Source organism: Anarrhichthys ocellatus, unplaced genomic scaffold (genome assembly GCF_004355925.1).
Source record: "Anarrhichthys ocellatus isolate YVR2014 unplaced genomic scaffold, GSC_Weel_1.0 scaffold35, whole genome shotgun sequence".
In the NCBI taxonomy this organism is placed as follows: Eukaryota; Metazoa; Chordata; class Actinopteri; order Perciformes; family Anarhichadidae; genus Anarrhichthys; species Anarrhichthys ocellatus.
This window is the reverse complement of record NW_022280065.1, coordinates 1,480,652-1,501,505: the sequence shown is the minus strand read 5'-3', so window position 1 is coordinate 1,501,505 and position 20,854 is coordinate 1,480,652. Positions and strand designations below refer to the sequence as shown.

The 20,854-nt window shown below is 41.4% G+C and overlaps 1 protein-coding gene across 3 annotated transcripts in view; it reads right to left on the bottom strand.

Annotated features, from left to right (window-relative positions):
- The window catches only part of osbpl10a (oxysterol binding protein-like 10a), a 60,981-nt gene that overhangs the window by 35,282 nt on the left and 4,845 nt on the right, over window positions 1-20,854 (bottom strand). For 2 of the 3 annotated variants that reach the window (XM_031866452.1, XM_031866451.1), the window contains exons 2-5: window positions 15,414-15,589; window positions 7,069-7,148; window positions 5,446-5,514; window positions 17-214 (exon numbers count right to left, since the gene is read on the bottom strand). In XM_031866452.1, coding sequence (XP_031722312.1) covers window positions 17-214; window positions 5,446-5,514; window positions 7,069-7,148; window positions 15,414-15,589 — 523 coding nt within the window. The remainder of the gene's footprint in view (window positions 1-16; window positions 215-5,445; window positions 5,515-7,068; window positions 7,149-15,413; window positions 15,590-20,854) is intronic. The other variant, XM_031866453.1, reaches the window with a different exon arrangement.

Here is a 20,854-nt window from a genome sequence, read left to right as displayed (position 1 = left end):
TGCCTTTGACACCCACCTCTTTGACCTCCAGCAGCCGTCCCGGGTACAGATTCCTGGCCCGCCGAGCTGCAGCCGGAGATTTGTGGTGGGTGATGGTGACGATGTTGCTGGGTGAGGCCACGTGGCTCAGGTGCCTCTGAGAACCCGGGGATGAAGATGGGGTTAGGTGGGGGAGGAGGGAGAAGCTACGGGTCCGACCAGAGGATGAGGAGCCCTGGGGGGCGGCACAGAAAGGGAGGGAGAGAGAGAGTAGTGTGGGGATTTAAATGTGGAGGAAGCATGATAATGTAAAAGGAAGAGTATGCTCTTAAAAATTCTTTGTTTTCAATAACGAAAAAAAGTTTCAATAAGCAACGCCAGGGTTTCTATTCCCCAAATAAACTTTTTTTCTACAGAAAAAATAAACATTTCTTTTCTCTGTTTCTTTAGTATAAGCAAAATAATATAAAGGAACGTGCCGGTTATTTATTTATTTATATTTATATATAAAAAACTTCTCAGCTTTAATAAAATATTTCTTCCTTTTAAGTCAGTAGCTTAGCTAACGTTAAGGCTAGCTAACATTAGCCGTACCTTGTTTTACTAACTTTAATCCGAATGAGAAGTTTCCTGCAAACGCTGCTTAAAAGCATAGAACTTATAGCCTGTACATGTTGTGTAAATAATGAACTGGCTTTTAGCTATTATACATTACTCAGGGGTTGACAAAACTGCCTTGAGGCATTTTCTGTTTATCTGCATCCGTGTATTGTTAACAGAGGAAAATTACCACTTTGAGCGAAGACTGTGAAAAAAGTACCTGTGCCGTGTACATGTGGTAGCCTATTTGTGATTTCACTCACATCAATATCTCAAACATTTTACTATAAAACAATAAAATTACAATTTCATTCCGTCTTAAATATTAATTTACTTGCCTGTATCTGTGTGTGTGAACGTGACATTGTTGTCATTTGTCAATTTTCTGTTGTCTTTTGGAGATAGATAGATAGATAGATAGATAGATAGACATACACACACACACACACAGATTATTTGTAAAAAATATTCTTCTTGTTATTATTAGCATGAATATTATCATTATTAATAAGATTTTTTTATATCATTATATAATCATTGTTATAATAAAAGGTTCAATATAGAACCACTTGTTTTAAGAGTGCAGGGAGAGGTAAAGGCATGTTTTTCTCTGACATAAAGCCTATTTGGTAATCGCTGCGTTCACATAATGTTTAAAAGACAAACGAAATCAACAAACGAATCAATAATTTTCCAGAGAACCCAATTATTTGCCGTCTCGTCAACCTATCAATCAAATACATTGCTTCCCCATAAATGCAAACACACAGTAGTTGCCACCATTAGGTTTGTGAATTAAAGTTGTATAGAAGAAAAAACGTATAAAAAAGGTAGTCATCACTTTTGTTGTTTAGTTTTTGCTCTCTGAGCCAAAGCTAAAGTCACATCGCATTCTTCACTTTCGATGCCTCCGTCGCCTCCCCTCTGTGACTCTGGTCTCTTCAGTTCGCCGACCTCTGTGCTCACAGGTCAGAGCAGCATCTCTCTCTCCCGTCTTTACTCTCCGTTAGTTTACAGCAGCGCAGAGAGACGAGGCACCAGAGACTCAACCCTCAGAACAGCGAGAGTGAAAATAAAATAGATCAAATAAACAGCTTACGCCCCGGGACACTGCTCACTGTGAGGGAAGCCACCGGCCTTCGATTTCTTTGGGAGTTCTGCTGCTCACTGTGCGGTAACCCAGGAAATCAAATCTATGTCTAACATGCCGTGAGATAATGTCACATACATGATTAGGCGTTTACTCTGCTCCTTTGGGTAGCTGTTAGTGTAGAAACACCACATTTAGATAAAAACAAGAGCATTTCCGTGTGATTAGATGCATCCAAAACACTAAATAGGGAGTTATAGTAGGCAGGTCCTTGGCTAATCATTTAAACGGAGCATAATCAGCTTACAGGAGGGAACACTGTTGCATTGTGCAAGGCTAAGCCACGAGGCGTGAGTAAGCAGAAAAGGAAACAGCATTTCAGGAGTGCGAACAGATAAGACACGCTGAGGTTTCGTCCTCCAAAACTGGCACAAAGCCTCGAGCGTTTCAATAAACTGGAACAACAAGAAGACGTCAGAGCAAGAAAATGGGTTGTAATGCTTCACATAGGGCAGACAGTCACAATATTTATGGCTTGTGAGATCTTTAAAATGAATAAATTTCCACAGTTGTCTCTCATATTGATTTAACTAAAGATGTTTAGAGGCAGGAAGATGTGCAATATCCAGTATATCAAAGAATAAATCAAAGAAAATGATTATAAACATTCAAAGATCACGTCACTTTTCAAGAACATAAGACTTAAGAGACTCAAGTTGCAGGCAGAACTGACTTGGTAAGGAGATTTCTGCGGTGAGACCTTGTGACTTTCAGATTTGTGTTGGCGTCCCGACACAGCAGAGGACAGTTAAACACGTCAGAGAGTATGCAGTGAAATGTAGACACCAAAGTCTACCCTTCCAATTCAAATATGAAAATGTAGTCATGATATAAATTGGAGGCCTTTTGTAAATTTACGTACAATGATTCCAGTCTTCTAATCTTATACATAAACAGGAAATGTACTCTGGCTGACAGGCCAAGCTCAGGGGTAAAAAACAAGTACTACGTTTCTGCTTCACAGGTGCTCTCTGCTGTCACTCGACCGTGGGCGGACTTGGCCCTGAGAGAGGCAGCGTGGGTAGCTGGTGCAACGGTCAGCTGCTGACCTGTCATTTTCTGCACTACAGGGAACCACGCTAATTACACACAATTAGCTAATCAACAACCTCGGTTAGCAGGGTACATAAATCCAACTAATTTAACCATTTTCAAACCTTATATCAACATGTAAAGATAATGCTATTGAAGTGGAGTTTCAAGCCAGAGAGAGAGAGAGAGAGAGAGAGAGAGAGAATTCAAGCAGAAAGTAAACAGGATTTCCAGTCCCACTCAAAGTCCAGTCTGACCTGTTGTGTGTGCTGTAGTTTCACATGGTTACTGGTCTATTCATCAGGCTGCTAATCGCAACCAATTACACCTGCAGCATTCTACAGCACACCTGCATGTGTGACATCAGTTGATGTGGAAGTCACTACTCTTACACATATACATATATATATATATATACATACATACATATGATATAATTACATACCTGGCAATGTAGAGAAGGTTTTGAAATCCTTAAACCATTATGCAGGGACATTCAACTTAGAAGAAACTATAATTCAACATCTAAAAACATATTAGGTTTTATTTTGTTGGCGGCAAGCCGGGTCTTTAATGTAATCTATGCCTTTCACAAAACTGTCTATATTGAATCTGTATTTAGTTTCATACCTGAAGTTGTTCGAAGTTTATATTTGAAGTAATCTATAGTGCTTCATTTTCATGTTCTATTGGTTTTCCACAGCCACTTATCACGTGCATTCTTCCATGTTGTGCTGCTCACAAACTGTATAACGATACTTTAACCATGTACCAAAAAAGTGATAAATGAATAAAGAAGATTCATATCGTAAGTTTGTCCCATGAATGCACGGTTTCCTCTGTACTCACCCTGTCCAAAATCTAATACCCGATGATGCTTTTACACTCATTTTGGATACAACCGAAACTGAAACCAGGACAACTAAAGTTAGACTTTGAAAGCAGCTACCAGAACAACAGCCACTGTAACTGGATCATTTGACAGATTGGTGGAACTGCAATGAATACGGTCAAACTCTCCTTTGGGGACTGATGAGAATCTACAGAAAGCTCCAGCCAGAGAGACAAGAGTGTCCAGACATGCATTTAAGTTATTGATTTATTGACCACGGAGCTTTCTTTCACTGTCAATGTGGTGATGTCAGTATGAAATGTGAGCTGCACAGAGGCAGCAAAATACATATTCTGACTCTCTTTAATTCTCATGCTAGGCGGAGGTGGAAAATGTGGTGTATTAATGAGTGCACAATGCAAAGTGCAATGGAAACAAGACTTAGGGAATTAATCATGATGCACATGAAGCATGTGGCTTAAAAGGTCCACTGACATTTTCACCGAAAGAGATAAAAACATCAAATCTGTGTGGAGCAATGAGAAGACTAGAACCGTTCTCAAATGAAGGCTTTAGGTTTGATTGGAGCCGTTTTCACTATGCCATCACCTTGCCTCTTCTTCTGCAATGACTTAACAGCACCTGAGAATGAGCGCCACCAGCTGGCGTCTGTCAATGAACCAACTCCTAATCGTCGCGTAACAAGAGTGGATGGAAACACGCATTCATTTGTGTTTTCTTTTGTATGGAAACTTGGCTACTTACTTATTTGTGAGTTGGGAGGACAAACGGAGAAAGATCACGGCTGAGCCATAACTTAGAGGATTTGTAAATGTATCCGGTGACTCCATCTGCTGATGGAAATCATGGGATAGGATTAAAAGCTCTTAAACAGCTTTTAAAATGGACCTCGAGTTGAGACTGTGAAACTAAAAAAACTTTTGCAGAGTCAGAGAAGTTGATTCAGCTCAATGGCAATTTTTGAGGTTACAATTGCACCACATTTTCAGGTGTTCCTACCTCGCCCATGTCTGTCCCCATATTGTACCGTCCTATCTAGGCTGAAACTAACATACCAACATACTCTCCCTCATATGTTCTTCTACCTCATCAACTTCTACGTAAAAACCTCCCGAAGAAAAATCTAACGGATTCAATGCATCTGTATGGTCAACCGTATAACATATGTCGGCACTGTTTTTATTCAGTTTCTAATAAAGACGAGAACATTGATCCCCTGCCCTTTTTTGTAACAAATAAATCCTGCTGCACCTCTTCTGTTATCAGAGATGTAGCCGAGCCGCCGCTGCCGCATTGCCAGAGTAGCTGCGACAACGATCTGAGAGGCAGACAGCGCAGCTCGGGGAAGGATTAGACCAAAGCAGTGGGAACAGTAATAACAGCTGCTGTCGTGGCAATGCCCCTCAGTCAACGAACAGGAACAAAACACCCGTTCAGCTCTGCAGGACGGAAGGGAAAAGGGAGACAGACCGTCTCCTTCCACTTTTTTTCTTACTTATCCAATCTTGTTCTCTTGTTTTTTGACTGCTCTCCTCATCACGGCTGAGCAGAGTAATTGAACTTTTCCTTCACTCCAGCTGTGCAGCAGTCTCAAGTGGTGAAGAGCTACGTGTCGAATGAGCGAGCCGGCGATGAGGCAGCATAAGGAGGCTGCCGTATTTGATTGTTTGAAAAGACACATGAAAGGGCGTTTTTTCACAAGGAGAATGTACACTACAGGACAAATTGATTTTTTTTCACGGCCTTTCAAATGTTTGATGGTGAAACTGTGTTTGTGAAACAGGAAGTAAAGTGCATCTCAGGTGCTCAGGGATGCGTGTGTTTGACTCACCAGCCCCTCGTGGCCTCCTCCTACTCTTTCCACACTCAAGTGTTCATCGGAGCCCTTTAGTTTCCTCACCTGAACCCAAACACACACACACACACACACACACACACACACAGATTAATGGTGAATAAATTAATCAAGAAACATAACAAAAGCACCAAGACAGTACAGGACACAACCTTATTGAAGAGTCAGAAGCTTTCCCCCTTTTTACTGTTTGTCTGGTTTTTATCATCACCTCACAGATGTATGCAAGATAACCATTTAATACGTATTTTTCTTCTTTTGACGGTGACCATTAAAATGTTTCTGTATCATATAAGGCTGTAAACAATGAACTCAACAGGAAAATGCCTTTTTATGGCAGTCCAGGACAGCTTTTCTGTACAATGGGAGCTTCATCTGACAAGTAAACCAATATAATCACTATTTAGCACAGTAGGCAGTCATTGACACTATATGCTTTCAGCCAGAATCATCAGCTTTAAAGAGGTGCATTAGTAAATATCATGGCTTGACATATACACTTCCCTCATCTTTGCAGAATGTCATCTTGATTATATGGTGTGTGTAAATGAAAAAAACACACCTTCACCTTCCATGAGGAAAATCAACTTTAATAGCAAATGTTTGCCAAAGAAATTATAAAGTTTGGATTATTTCCTCATTCTCTACTGGATCCGGCCAATGGTGATCCACCCAACCAGAGATACAGACAGCACACACACACACACACACACACACACACACACACACACACACACACCCCGACTAATCCCTCGAAGCTCACGCTATAACCCCCAAAAAATGTCCAAATATTAATCCAGGATATTAAAAAAAGACTGGTTGTGGATAAAAGGTAGTTGCTACTACACCCAACACAGTAATCTTTCAGAAATGAGCCCACATAGACACGAAGAGGAACAGTGAAACCAGGGACACTTGGAGACAGCCTCATCCTCAAATACAGCAGCAGGAGCGCGATATTTCCCCTAAATCGCTAAGTCTTCTGTCAATTGAAGTGCTAAAAATATTCTGGAATTGGACAAGCAAGAGAAGTTACACATGACACGTGGAAGCTGAGCTCTGCAATAGTGTCACTCCTGGATTTTAACATCTTTCACATTCTGTCCCTCATTTTTTAAATTTTAAACACATCTCTCCTCACTTTTGCCGCATCTTTTCTTTTTTTTAATCTTTCGCTTGTTGAGTATTTTCACTAAATTAAGCATGATTTATTTTCACGCTTAACATACTCGCTGCAAGACTTTATAGAGAAAACGAGTAATTTTAAACAGGCCAAGATGATGAGAATGACAGGAGAAATGTTAAATGAGACTCATGGGAGATGATGCCATTTAAATTGAAAAATGGCATGGGGGAAAAAAATCCTTCACCTTTAGACTCACTGAAAAAGCCAGTGGACTAAAAGCAGAACAGAAGGAAAGGGAGGGCGGGCTGCAATGAAAAACGTGTCACATTTAGAAACAGACACACAAACAGGAATCTCAAGAGAAATGCCGAGGCTTTCCACTCACTTCCCACACAACACATGCCAAGAGCTTGGACCAGAGTCGTGTTTACAACTCTGTTCCCGCAAGTGTCTGTGTGCGTGTGTTTTTTTACCTTGGCACTGGTGTCAGAGTGACGTCTGGCACACGCTTGGAGCTGACTGATCCAAAACTGCTGCTCCTTGGCGTCGGAGGCTACAGAGACACACGGAGCAAAAACACATAAATAACGTTACAAGTCTTAACTTCCTTTACACACGCAAGACATTGAGAATTTACCCATCAACCCTTAATGAGTTCACAGTCAGGTCAATATGCAGTTATAAGAAAGCCATGTGCCTTAAAGTGTCTCCACATCCCTTCAGTTTATTTATCGTATGGTGACTCCCACTTCCACGGGTGAACTTTTAAATTAATGCCCAAGGTTTTAAACATCAACTGGCAGAACAAGTTATCAGGAGATTATTTAAAAATGTTAAAAAACGGAGGTCATGTCCTCGATAAGTTTATAAAGAATGTGGGAGTTTTAGGAACCTGCCAGGAGCTATCCACTTGATGAATGAACAGTTTAACTGGCAGATTCTAATCATTTTAGACTCAGAATTTGACCATTTTTAGGCAGCAAAATTAATGAATTAATTAATTATAAATTCACTGTTCTGGCATCAGAAGTCTATTCTTAGTAGCGAACAGAAGGCTTGGAAAGATAATTCAGACTTTAATGTTGGGTAATGAAATCAACAGAACATTAATTTAAACAGTAAAAAATCCAAACTTTCCTAATGGGATCTGGTGAGTGGAGACTTGTATAGGGCTGCAACTAATTAAAATTTTCACTGTTGATTCTTCTAACAGTTGTTTTCTTATTTATCAATTCATTTTTAAGGCTGTGGATGGTCAGAAAAATTGTTAAACGTTAGCAAGAAATGTAGAAGTCTGATGCCAAAAGATGAAGTAGCAGATCTTGACATTTAAGAAGCTGGAGGTGTAGAATAATAGGCATTTAAGCTTGACAATTAACCAATTAATTGATTTTAAAAGTAGGTGCAAATTAAAAATTTAGTTTCAGCTCGATACTCATGAGCTCAGTATTTCTTAACTCCTGGTCAAGCCCTTGGTCTGGAGAAATGATCGAGTACTGGTGGGTAAGCTTTTTCGTATTCTGTTGCTGCCTCTTGTAAATATTTCTTAGCTCCAACATCATATGATCAGATTTAACTGGTCTGAACCAACACAGCGAAAAGTGTTTTGACCCCAAACATGGTTCACTGAGCGGAAACACTGCGTGATAGGAAACAGACACACAAACACACACGTACAGCATTAAGAGCAGGTGGTGGTTGTATCATGTTTCAAGTGTGGTTTGTTTCATCTCGAGCCAACAGCCCTTTTAAGCAATAATATTGCATTTTCGTGTAATTCAAGATTTTTAAGCGAGTATAATCCAAGCTTAAGGCTTCATTTGCCCCAAAATGCAGATCTAAGAACAACAGACGCACATTAAAACCATTGCTGGAATAGTGTTGTTAAATATGCTTATTGGGTTTGGATTGATACCACTCTCCTATCTGTCAGTATGAAGCTACAGCCAGCAGACGCTTAGTTTAACTTAACATAAACAGTGGAAGCTGGGGGAAAGCAATGTTTTTTTAAGTGTAATCACGCCAAGCTAGCTGTTTCCTCTCGTTTCCAGCCTTTGTGCTAAGCTAAGCTAACTGGCTGCGGCTATCTATACCGTACAGACGTGCGTTTACTCTCATCCAACTCATTCCTTTAAATGCACTTAAATTGCAGAGATGGGGGAACCAGCATAATCATTACAGAGCAGGTTTTAAGGTGGAATGGACAAGTGTTTTTTTAAATGTAACTAGAGCCTGTCTTGAGCTGTGTTGGATGTCAGTGATCTCAATTGTAGCCAAATGATTAATCAACCAGCCCACTGCCTACCCGGCCCTGTGATCCTGTTACCTTCTGCTGTGTATCACATCTCAACCTCTTCATTTTCTCCTCTGTGCTAAATTGAACATTCGGTATTCAAGAGACGGCAGAGCCTCATTTGCGAGCAGCACAGGAAGCAGCTTGACACTCTGAGTACTTGTGGTTTTTCCCCTTTGGCACAGAGACAATACACCCCGTTATCTAAAACACGAATAGCCAGTTGAGACCAAGACTTGCTGACTAACACAGCGACCCGCAGCCCTTCCAGTTGAAGGAGAAGCCGATTGTCTGCTTGTGTTGACCCGCTCTGGGTCAAACAGGAAAATAATATCCCTCTGATCCCATTTCACTGACTAATTATTAGAGAACAATGTCTTTGATGGGTCTGATAACATTGAGTTCACGTTGTAGGTCAACCCCAGCTAGAAGACCAACAGAAGAAAAGAGTAACAAAAGAATATTAGGTACAAACGTCTTCAATGTCATCAAATGTTTTTTAAAAACTCTGTCCAGTTACAAAAGGGAAGGTGTGTGGCAGGTAATCGGTACACCTGAGCACAGTCGTGTTTAAGGGTGCCCTTGATTTTCTAACACTTTGTGATCAGTGGTACGGTGGGTACTAGTGAAACTGGACCGCAGTCGATCCGTGCGGCAGCACTTAGGAGAAAAACAGGAATGGGACACCCTTAGCCTTTATGGATCCTCACATGAATGAAAAAGACTGAGGGTGGGAAACAGGAATACACCACTTACGTCTTAAAAAAAATGTATTAGGTCTGCCAAAAACATCAGGCTTCATTCAGATCCAAACAAGGGGGCAATTTCCACTTTCAGAATCCTATTTTTGCCCTCTTCATTTTTACAGTTTGGTCCAATTATTATTATTAAAATCTCTTTAAACAGTGTCTTCTTACTATCCAGCCTGTTGTAGCTGTATGCAGCCGGAGAGGAATCCTGTAGACACTACTCAGGGCTGAAGGCCCGCCACGCCACCTCTGCATTTTGGGGTGTTGTTATTTACGGACAGTCCCCCCTAAAAAACACTACAACTCTAGTCAATCAATCAAAGAAAATGTATAAAATGGCAGTGTAACGATAGACATTTATGTTTTTTGTTAGTTTTTTGTAGTGTGTTAGAAGAAATGTCATCGTATAGCATGACATACAAGAGTAAGACAAAAGGTCAGTGTGGTATAACATAGAATTGTGATTAGTATAATACGTTACACAATAGCAAAAATAAAGTAATTGTGTTATTTACCATAAAAAATGATAATATAAATTGTATAAATAAAAAAAGTAATTAGTAATTAGCCATAAAATAATTCTGAGAGGATGCATTGTTTCATTGAAAGGAATTACATAGCTAGTGAGATTAAACTTTAACAGGTGCAAGATTCGAAACTGGGAGCATTTCGATTGCCTCCCAACGGCTCTCAACATGTCGACGGCAGGCCGGCGGCTCGTACAGCAGCTGACGGTGCTAACAGCGCTAACTAGGGCAAAAGTGCTGACAGAGCTAACAGTGTTTACCTGAGGGGGGAACTAGAGGGTTTGTATGAGAGCAGTGCAGAGCAGCGGCTGTGAGCCAACCAGTGGGAGACATTCACATGGACCAATATGCACTAAAAACATGTCAAGGAAGTAAGGAGACGCTCTGATAACAACACACACAGTGGGGGAGCGACTTTGTCCTCTGCTCAAGTAGACATTACTCATATCCTTGCAGAGCAAGTTGTTTGCTGCTATATAAATGTTCAGAATGTTAAATACAGCTCCTTTCAAATCTTTTGTTACACCCCCCCACTGGGAGTGGGCTGCTCGCCTCTCCAGGGAGAACAGAGTATTCCCACAGAAACACCTGTGCCGAGTAACAACCTTCCCCACTCGTTCCTTGCTGCCACCAGCCACAGAAATCACTCACTCTAAAGGGGCTCACTTACCCCGGAGAGTGAGCAAGCGACTAAATCAGATATTTTTCTCCGTGATGCGCACAAGCCTAGCTGTGATTAAAGATAATTAGCCGTCTGTATTGAGCAGAGCAGTGCGGCTATGCTAATATGCACCTGTTTGCATGGTGACGGTATACTGCTTAGCTTATCGCAGGACGTGCTGTTTCCACTCAGGGAGAATACTGTTTTACTGATGAGAATTTCAACACTGGTTTTGAGGCTTAGAGGTGACAGCTGTAGTCATGTGATGAATGCATGAGGTTTGGGACCAACAATGACACTCGTACCGGTCTGCCCGTCCTATTTAAATGTCGGTATCCATCCCAGAGACGGCTGAGCGATATGCGAACACTACGGAGAGAAAAACTCCTTTCCAGTCGATCGTAGCAGCACCATCATCATCTAATTATACCCATTTCTAATTATAGTGTTGCAAAAGATGTCATTGGTTATGATAATGAAGACTAATAATGAGGATTAATGCTCGGACCAGCAGTTAGAGTTGATTCAAGTGCTGGGAGATATTACGAGGGGGCAATTTAAAAGGTATTTTTCAAGAAAATGGACAAGCTGACGGGGACTAGAGGTTAACAGGGTGGCAACCAATTACAGCAACCGGCTTTTACTCATCAAAACGACATCCCTGTAATCATTTATACTAAATCAGTGACACTAGATTATATGCTTGGAGAAGATTTGCTGTAATTTCAGCTTTAACCTTAGGCTTAATTTGCTCTAAACAGCTTTTATTCAATAGTGATAGAGACTGCCGGACCTCACATCGGTTGTGCTGAGCAGTTCATTTTAATCTTTGATGCAGTAAAGTAAAAGGGTAATGAATGTTAACAGTAAGCAGAATAAGTGTGCTTATACTTTACTGATATTTGACTCCATAAGAAGGAAAAGCACATAACCACCATGGAGGAAGGCAGAGCCTGGAATGTTTTTGAACTGTTGCTATTGACTTGATAAAAAGAAAAATGCAAGAAAGATGTGAATTTGATGAATCTTTGTTATTGAATGGTGGCACCCAATAATACTATAATAGATGTGATATGAAAGGTCATGTAAAGAGTGTTTCCATCGTACTAGGGTACAAATCTACTCTGGTAAAAGTATCCAGCGGCTCATAATTCAGAGTAAAGGTAACTTTTTGGGAGATACTGGCGGGTCAACTTTTAATCAGCCAGTTGGCGGTACATTTCCCAGCTCCTCCTGTCCAAGTGTCCTCGAGCGGGACACTGAACCCTAAGTTGCTCCCCCTAAGGCTTACAATGGGTTAAATGTAAAATCCTGTTAAACCAAACAAACAAACCGTTTGCTGTTGCAAATGCCAGAAATATTTTTGGCAAACTTGTGATGAGGAATGCTCTTATGGAGTTTATAATACTCAATCATAAGAACAGATTTTTTTGTTCTTATCATTATGATGCAGAGCGGAGATTGTTTCAGGCATCTTAATCAGCCAGATGGAACACTGAACACAAACTGACCCTTTCATTCATTGGCCCGCTGTCTCATTGAGACACCGTATGATAAATGGCTTGATATTCCATCTGTGCAGTCAGACATGATTAAATTCCCACTGCGCTTCACCTTTACTCAGCAGCAAAACACAAGGCCCCAACAATCTCCCCACATCCGACAATGAAATACTTCCTTTATATTATTTTTGCACTTCGGTTTAGAGCCAGAAAACCCCTCAGGCTACTTAACAGCTGTGTTAGTTGTCACATGTGAATCCCTCATTGGATCAGACGAGACATTCTTGCATTTATGATGAAACATTACTAAGAGTTAGGAACAATTGTTGCACAGAGGGCACCAGAATGACTTAATTTAATGACAAAGAACAGATAGGCCTATATATCAATGTTATTTCCTTCATTTGCATAAATGTATATCATCTGGCAAAAATACATTCAAATTATCCTTTCCATAATAATGTTAGTATACAAAAAAAGCCACTTAAATGCAAATAAATAAATCTGAAACGCCGTCACTTTAAGGTAGCTACAGAGTATCTGTGTATCCAGCCTCTTCCTACACCAGTTGGGGACAAAGAAATGTGCTCAAACCCTCTTAAGAAACAAGGCATGAACAGGAGAATAAAGGTGGCATTTAAAGCTTTAGACACAGACCATCAGTGAGATGATACGCAGCTTACAAATACTGTAAAATGACTCCAGACTGAACCTTGAAGTTCCATTTTCTTTCCACCCCCAAGGTGGGCTTTCGGGGATTCTCATGGTAACCAATACCAGACCCGAAGTGTACCGGCTAATCTTAATCACCAACCATTGAGAACGTACATCTGAGCCTCTTTGTACCCTGCAGGTTGAGCAATTTGATGTTTTTGAGTACAAGTGCTGATATTCGATACCAAGGACGAATGTTTAAAAATCTGATATCTGCTGTTCGGGGTCTTGGCGCCGGTCAAACCTCTAAACAGGCCTCGAGTTTGTTCAGCTGAGCTGCATCAAAAGCTTTTCTCGCTCCATGACTTTCTTTATCATTCTCAAATCTTACTGAAGCGATGGGGATGGAAGTACCTCTGCCTGTGAGCTACTCAGCCCAACTTCTTCTTCTCTGTTGGATCATCGTTTCCTCTTAGCTCAATACACATGGACCACCGAGTTAATCGGAGAATATAGGCCGAGTTATTCTGATATCCTCCCCCTCGAGAGTGTCGGGGGACATTCCAGCGGCTCAAGTGGAGCAAAAGAGAGTTTCTCTCGCTTCAGTGGATACAGGTCAGTGAAGGCAAAGACCTTCAACACAGTGACCCGCTACCGGCTCTTTGTCTGGCACCGGGTCTTAAAGACATATTTCACTTTGGAGTAGATCTTGTGCTTCGGCCGAACAAGTCTCCTTTCTACTCGATATACAGCATTTTTTTCTACAACAAAAAAAGTGTTGAAAAATAAAGCAATTAGCATAAACGTTCACACTGAATACTTACAAAGTAAGCACTTCACAAAAAAATATTACACTTAAGTTAGGGCTGCCTTTTTAATCATTATATATACATCATAGATTTGCCACTAACTGCTCTCTGTATATAGTCCCCATGTTCATTATTTATGTTTTGCCTCTCGAAAGTATATTTTTGTTTGTATGAACCGTATGTTTACAGCATGAACTGTCCCACTGACAAAAGCACTACTGAGTGATCGACTCTTGCAGTGATAAAACTAAAAACAAGTTGGGATTTAGTTTTATGTTTTTACCCATCAATGTGAAAATGTGATATCAAATTTGGAAAGTTATGCCAAATGACCATGTACACAAAAGAAAGTTTGATTTTGAAGGCAACATCAGAACACAATTATTATTTCTTAATGATCGTATTTAGTGCAGTTAAATTCAGTGCTACTTCTCTTCAGCTTTAAACCTGAATTTACCCATTCTTTTGTCCACTCACGGGCAGCGAAACAAGCAGTAAACACAACATTGACATATCATCATCATCTTATAAAGTTGATACATCGAACGTTATCACTTGTAGTTTAACTTTGTAGTTGTGTTTTTGGCAACCTGGTAAATGTCCCATAGTCATTCACTTTTAGCTTTATTTGGTGTCTACCAGCTCCTGTGGGAAATATCCCGCTCTTTAGCCGCTAATATGTTCACCAGCTAGTCACTAACTTTTTTCGTCTGCCATTTAATGTAGTGGTAAGGTAGTGTTCAGTGGATTCATCAGAGCTATTTCAGTGAAAACAGCTGCTTGCTGAGACAGAAAACAAGTTTGATGAGAGCGGGGAGAGTGATTCAAAAGCCAGTGGAGTGGCGGGCTGTAAAACCAAAACAATGAGCTGAAGAACGCCTACGTGCTTCGAGAGCCTATGGGTGGTGGGTAATGTAGGCCAGAGAAGGGGACGCACCACCCTACACTGCAATCTGGTAAAGTTAAACTAATGACAACGCCTGTGTCGTCCTTGCCTAGTCTGGATTATGGTATTATTGTTAGGGGTGTCGTGATAAGAGAAGTAGTAGTGGATACCAATACCAGTCAATTTCCCAACTCTTGATACCTAATTCGATACCAGGGTACTAAACAAGAGACAGTGTTTGGTTTGTCTGTTCTGGGCTACTGTAGAAACATGGCGGTGCAACATGGCGGACTCTGTGAAGAGGACCTAACCCTATTTTGGTACAAACCATTCATTCTAAGCTAACGGAAACACAATGATTCTTAGTTTTAGGTGATCATACACTTGTGAAAACATAGTTGTGAATATTATATTTAATTTCTCCTGATAGATCCCCCGAAATCCTACACGCTGGCCCTTTAAGAGTAAAACCCTGCAGCTTTAATTCTAATAAGTGCTTTCCATAACCAGATGTTCAGTGCATTCACAAATACTGTGCAGATAAAGATAATTCATAAACACCTCAGTATGTACACACGGCACTCCAAGTGATTCAAACATCTCTCTCTCTCTCACTCACTCACTCACACACTCACACTCACACACACACACACACACACACACACACACACACACACACACCTCAGTGTTTGTACTTTGCCATATACGGGCAACCTGAGGCCGGCATGAGGTCATACCTCTGAGTTTGTACAGCTCTCCATTGACAGAGTTTACAACGAACATGTGGGGAGCCTCGTCGCTCGTGGTTACGGAGGCACCGATCAGGGGCAGGGACCCGCGGGGCTTCTGGCTCTTCCCCTGATCGCTGACAAAGTACTGCAGCTGTCCCAACTCTGGATCCAACACAAAGTACCTGCATGGGAGGGAAACACGAAAACAAGACGGAGAGTTAGGAGAGTAATGGGCCAGGTAGAAAGAAGGGGGAGAGGGGAAAAGGAAGGAGCACCGGGAACGTCATCATCATTTTGCTTTATGCTCTCATTATCCCGGCTTGTTTACTGGTAAAAACTTTTCTTTATATTCCCGTCGCGCAAGCTTCCCAAGAAGTGTATGTGAGAGAGAGTAAGAAAGCGGGGAAGAGGGCTATGAATGAGGGTGAGACGAGGCAAGAGAGAGCTGCTGTAAAAACACACAATATCCTTAATTTTCTCACCTCCAATGCAACAACGCCTGCAGGATGTAATTTACCACGCCTCTCTTCACGCAAGATCCATTAAAAACACCCCTCCGTGCACATTAAGGCCTGCTTTCACCTACATCAATCCGGCAACTGAATTTGAAATTACTCAAGGTAGCAATTAGTGCGGTCATCTTGAGCAGAAGCCACAGCTCGAGGCGTGCAAATGAAACCCAACATGTCCCCCCCTTTGTGATTAATGGATCACATTCAATCATTGCGTAATTGAATCTCTACCTCGCTCATCGCCGGTTGGAAGATTCAAAGCGAGACAGACACGAGAGAGGAGCAGAGACATTTCATTTCCTGTGGCCAGAAAGGCTTGTGTAGGACATTCAAGAAAAAAACGGCCCGTCTGCTGCTCTTAGCCATTTCTTTCTTTTCTTTTTTTCTGCATCCCAACACGGACCAGAGTGGCACCGGGTGGCTTTGGCTGACCTTTACATGTTTGTGTCCAGCTGCCTGAGGTAACAGCAGTTGTCTTTGTTCCGTCTTCCGCTCCGCGTTATCGCCTTGTTTTTTCCCCTGATAATCCTCGTGTTCGCAATCAATGTTCTCTTTCTATCCGCGAGTACAGAAGCGGCGGTATTGATCAGGCCTTTGCCGAGCAGCGCTGCCGTTGCTTTAGCCTGTAACCCTACAAAAACATTTTCTCATGTCATTGATAAAATGTAAGAAAATGGTTGAAAAATGTAAATCACACTTTGCTGAAGCCAAAGTGTAGATTTGAAATTGCTTGTTTTGTGAAACCATCAGTCTGAATTTAAAACATTAGACACAGAAAAGAGATTAATTTGCCCAATTGAGAGGCTGGATGTCGGTAATGTTTGGGTTTTAGATAATTAACAAAAACTAGTTGCAGATTAATATTCGATCAGCTAATTTATTAACTGCTCAATCGTGCCAGAAGCATACCTTGTGTTTGGGTCCAATTAATTCCTAGCTAGACATATTTAGCACTACAACCAAGAATTGTAATAGAAATGTATTGAATATACAATGAAGCTGCAAATCCTCACATTTGAGACGCTGGTACCAGCGAATGTTTAGCATTTTGACCTTATTAGGGGGATCAGGTATCAGCCAAACAGGACTACCCCACAGTCAAAACTGTTTCTTTGTGAATGTCATGTAAAAATGTCAGTTATATCAGTTGCATTCACTCAGTCAGATCAGGTCGCCAACCCGATTTTTAGTGCCACAGCGATACCTGGTCTGAATGAGGACTTGTATCTTAACAACCACTGGATGGATCGCCATGAAATTTGGTAGATATCCATGGTGATAACCCGACTGTTCCTCTAGCACAGGTGCGCAAGCTGCCTCTAGGGGATGCGCGAGAGGAAAAATGTAATGGTGGTCTAATGGTGTAATAATTAATATTAAATATAATTTTCACAAAATAAAAACATGAATTATAAAAATTCCCTTTGTAAGATTTAAAAACGTACAATTTAATAAATAAATGCACTTCAGCTCCTGCCGCCAGACTGTCTTTTACGTACACTAGCTAGCCTAGCTTGTGCAGCCATGTCAGCTAACAGCCAACTTCATTCATTCAGCAACATTCATGCAAATATGCTAAACTGGCTGAAATCGGGGAAACTGTCAGGTGGGACATTTGAAGCTATATCAGTCATAAAAGAGGAGAGGGACAGAGAGAGAGGAATCGGAGGCGAGAGGAACGGAGAGGTGCGTTGGGGAGAGACCGGGAGAAGAAATCGAGCAGGAGTCAGGGAAAGATGAGACGGAGGAGACCGAAAAGGAGGAAGGGATAGCACAGACAAATGGGGAGCACATAGGCCCATCGCTGAGTCAAGGTGAAAAAAGAGGAAACGAGAGTGAGCATCAGACTGGGGAACAAAAAGAGGAAATATGATAAATGATCTGGGTCTGGGCTTCACTTGGATTGGCAATGCAGATTGCCCAAAGCCACAGTGCGTGGTGTGCAATGAGGTTCTGGCTAACAGCTGTCTGAAGCCCTCTTATTTACGTCGCCACCTGAACACCAAGCATGCCAGTGCAAGTTACAAAACAGCCAAAACAACTGCAGTCTCATTCTATGTATGGTTAATTGTAAATTAAATGTGATGCAATCTGCCTCTGAGCCTGTGCGTGTGTCCTCGCCATCCTTATTGCTCTTTCAAAGTGACGCCTTGTGTAACTGAGAGTTATTGAAACTTTGTTGCAGTGTTTCAGGGCGTTTTCACACCCGTAGTTCGTTTGCTTTGTTCTGATTCAGGGATTAATATGATACAATGTTGCAGTTGCCCCTTTGTTCAGTTTGTGTTCACACTGCAACATTTAACAGCGGACTAAATATTGTAAACAAACGCCACGCGCGAGCAAACTGTTCTCTCATTGGTCCGATTTCTATGCGGCTATAAATAGGCTCTGTTGCTTCTTTTTTTTAAGGTGTGGGGGATTGGGGGTGCGTGAACCCGGTCGGGATGTAGAAGGGGGTGCGTGGCCTAAAATAAAAAGTTTGGGAACCGCTGCTCTAGCACATAAGGTTACATGTTTTATCTGTCCAGTACTTTGGTTTATGACCAAATACCTGCAAACTAATGACATTCCCATCAGCCTCAGCCATCCTTCGTATTTAGTGCTAATTAGCTAATGTTAGCATGCTAACACACTAAACACAGACAGTAAAGATTACATTAATACATCCGCCAAAGTACAGCCTCAGAGCCACTGTAGCATCACTGTAGACAGTTGGTCTTGTTTTCATTTTTTTATCATTTAGTCTGTAAAATGTCAGCGAAGTGACATTGCTAACAAGTTCCCAGAACACATGGTGAGACATCTTGAAATGGATTTTGTGCAAGACACAAAAACATTTAATTTGCAATTAATCTGCTAAATGAATTGAGAAAAGCAGCATATCCTTAGATTTTAGAGGATGGAGCCAGAAAATGTAAAACATTTTTTGCTCGATGACCACAAGGTTATTTAGTAATTGATCAAATGAACTAATTGCTTCAGCACTAGAAATATCTAACATTTGTTATTTAGGATTAAAAATCCCATCACGAATGGCCTTTGTCTACAAATATGTGAAAGATAAGAGAACAAAAGAACTCTGTTACTGCATCTTTGACATAGGGCCTTTTCCCATGAACCCTCTAGAGTTCCCCAGAGAGGATGCAGTGAATACCGCTCTCTGAAAATTGATCCCCACTGGTGTTGCCCCCTTCCATCAGGCGAGCTGGTGATTTATGTCGACCACAGCCGACCAGGGAATGATCCGCCTGCGTCAGTTTTTATCCAGGCATCTCTTTTTCTCTCACTCACTCACTCACTCACACTCACACACAGTTACTGTACATGAAGCCTTATCCCCTGTTCAGTCAGCAGAGTGGAGGCTTTTACCGTTGACCCTTGCAGGCGAGTCCTGCCTTTGCAGCCACGCCAGGCTGTAGACCTTTAACATGATGGATGGTGCTGTGTAACAAACCCTGAGCTTCACATCCAACCTCTCGTGTCACAGCAGTGCTGATAATGTCTGACCCTCAGTAAACTGTTCACCTTTGGAAGCATGAAGCGGCAGCAAACTGGGCCAAATTAAACGATAATCACACTGGTGGAACATTTGCAGCAGTGTTACTGCACTTGTTAGAATGCATATCGTGATTTTAAACCCCTCACTGGAGATCAAATGTCTGTATTTATCCATATCTGCAGAAAAATATGTTTTTTCAGGCATGGAAAACACATTTAACTTCAGTTGCTTTTCAAAGACTATACCCACTAGCTTTGAAATGTAATCACTCAACAACTCAAGAATAAACATCTGTAACAACAAAGTCAGCAGACTTTGCGACTCTTCTCTGCTCTTTTGGCAGTTCATTCTTAAAAACACTCAGAGGAACGTCAGAGCAGGAGGAAGGCAGTAAATCACCCTCGTTATTGGCAGGAAATGCGAGTTATACTTGAGTAGCATGGCCCCAGAATGCGACCAAACATTTTCATTGGTTGCACCGGTGAGCCTGACCTTTAGCAAGTCTGTCTACGTGAGTGGGTGTAGCGTAGCGTTATTATTTTACCCCGCCTATATTCTGCAGAGACCCGTCCTCTACTCTGCCTCTGATTGGCTCTGACATTAGTATTTTTCGCTGCTGAATGAGATGTTGGAGAATAAAAATAAGGCGTGCTTGTACTCCTCCTCGAGCAATATCGCAACCTTAAAACAAAGCAGTAATTCAAAATGAAGAGAACCATTGATCGTTTTTTGGTCAAATAAAATGACCCAAAATCTTAAATGGCTGCACCTACATGAAAACGTTAGGCTCTTAGTTTTGAGCCATGTGTAGGGTTGTATTGCCAAAGGGGTTCTGTAAAGCCATTTTATCATCACACACTATCATGGGAGAGTCTTAAAGCTGTGTGAAATGATATTAACTTGTAGGAGGCAGAGAAGCTCCAAAACAAACAGAATGCTCAACTTTTCACCAGCCACTCCTTAATTTGGGTTCTCGGTGTCGGACTTCTTGGCTTATTTATTGGAAACAGCTGTCTAAATAAAGCTGTTTTCAGACATGCACCCCTTTAAGGTAATTTAATGGCAATTTAACGTGTTAGTCACCCGGCTGACCGCTCAGAGAGACATACATTTAGAATGTAGAAATCATTTCAGATCCAGCCTTGTATAAAAAAATACCTGAAAGAGTAGACTGAGAGAGCTCTGAATGTTTGATACTCTGTGATCCGCATGCAAATGTTGGAATATCACCACACGATGCACAAACACAGGCTAAGTAGACGAAAACCATAAACAACAACACGGCAATATCTCCTGCATGAAGGCTTGAATGCATGACCTCAATTCACCCTGCATATTATAAACTTGAATTGTTGCATGCTAAGCGTGAGCAGCTAATGTTAACACACACACACACACACACACACACACACACACACACACACACACACACACAC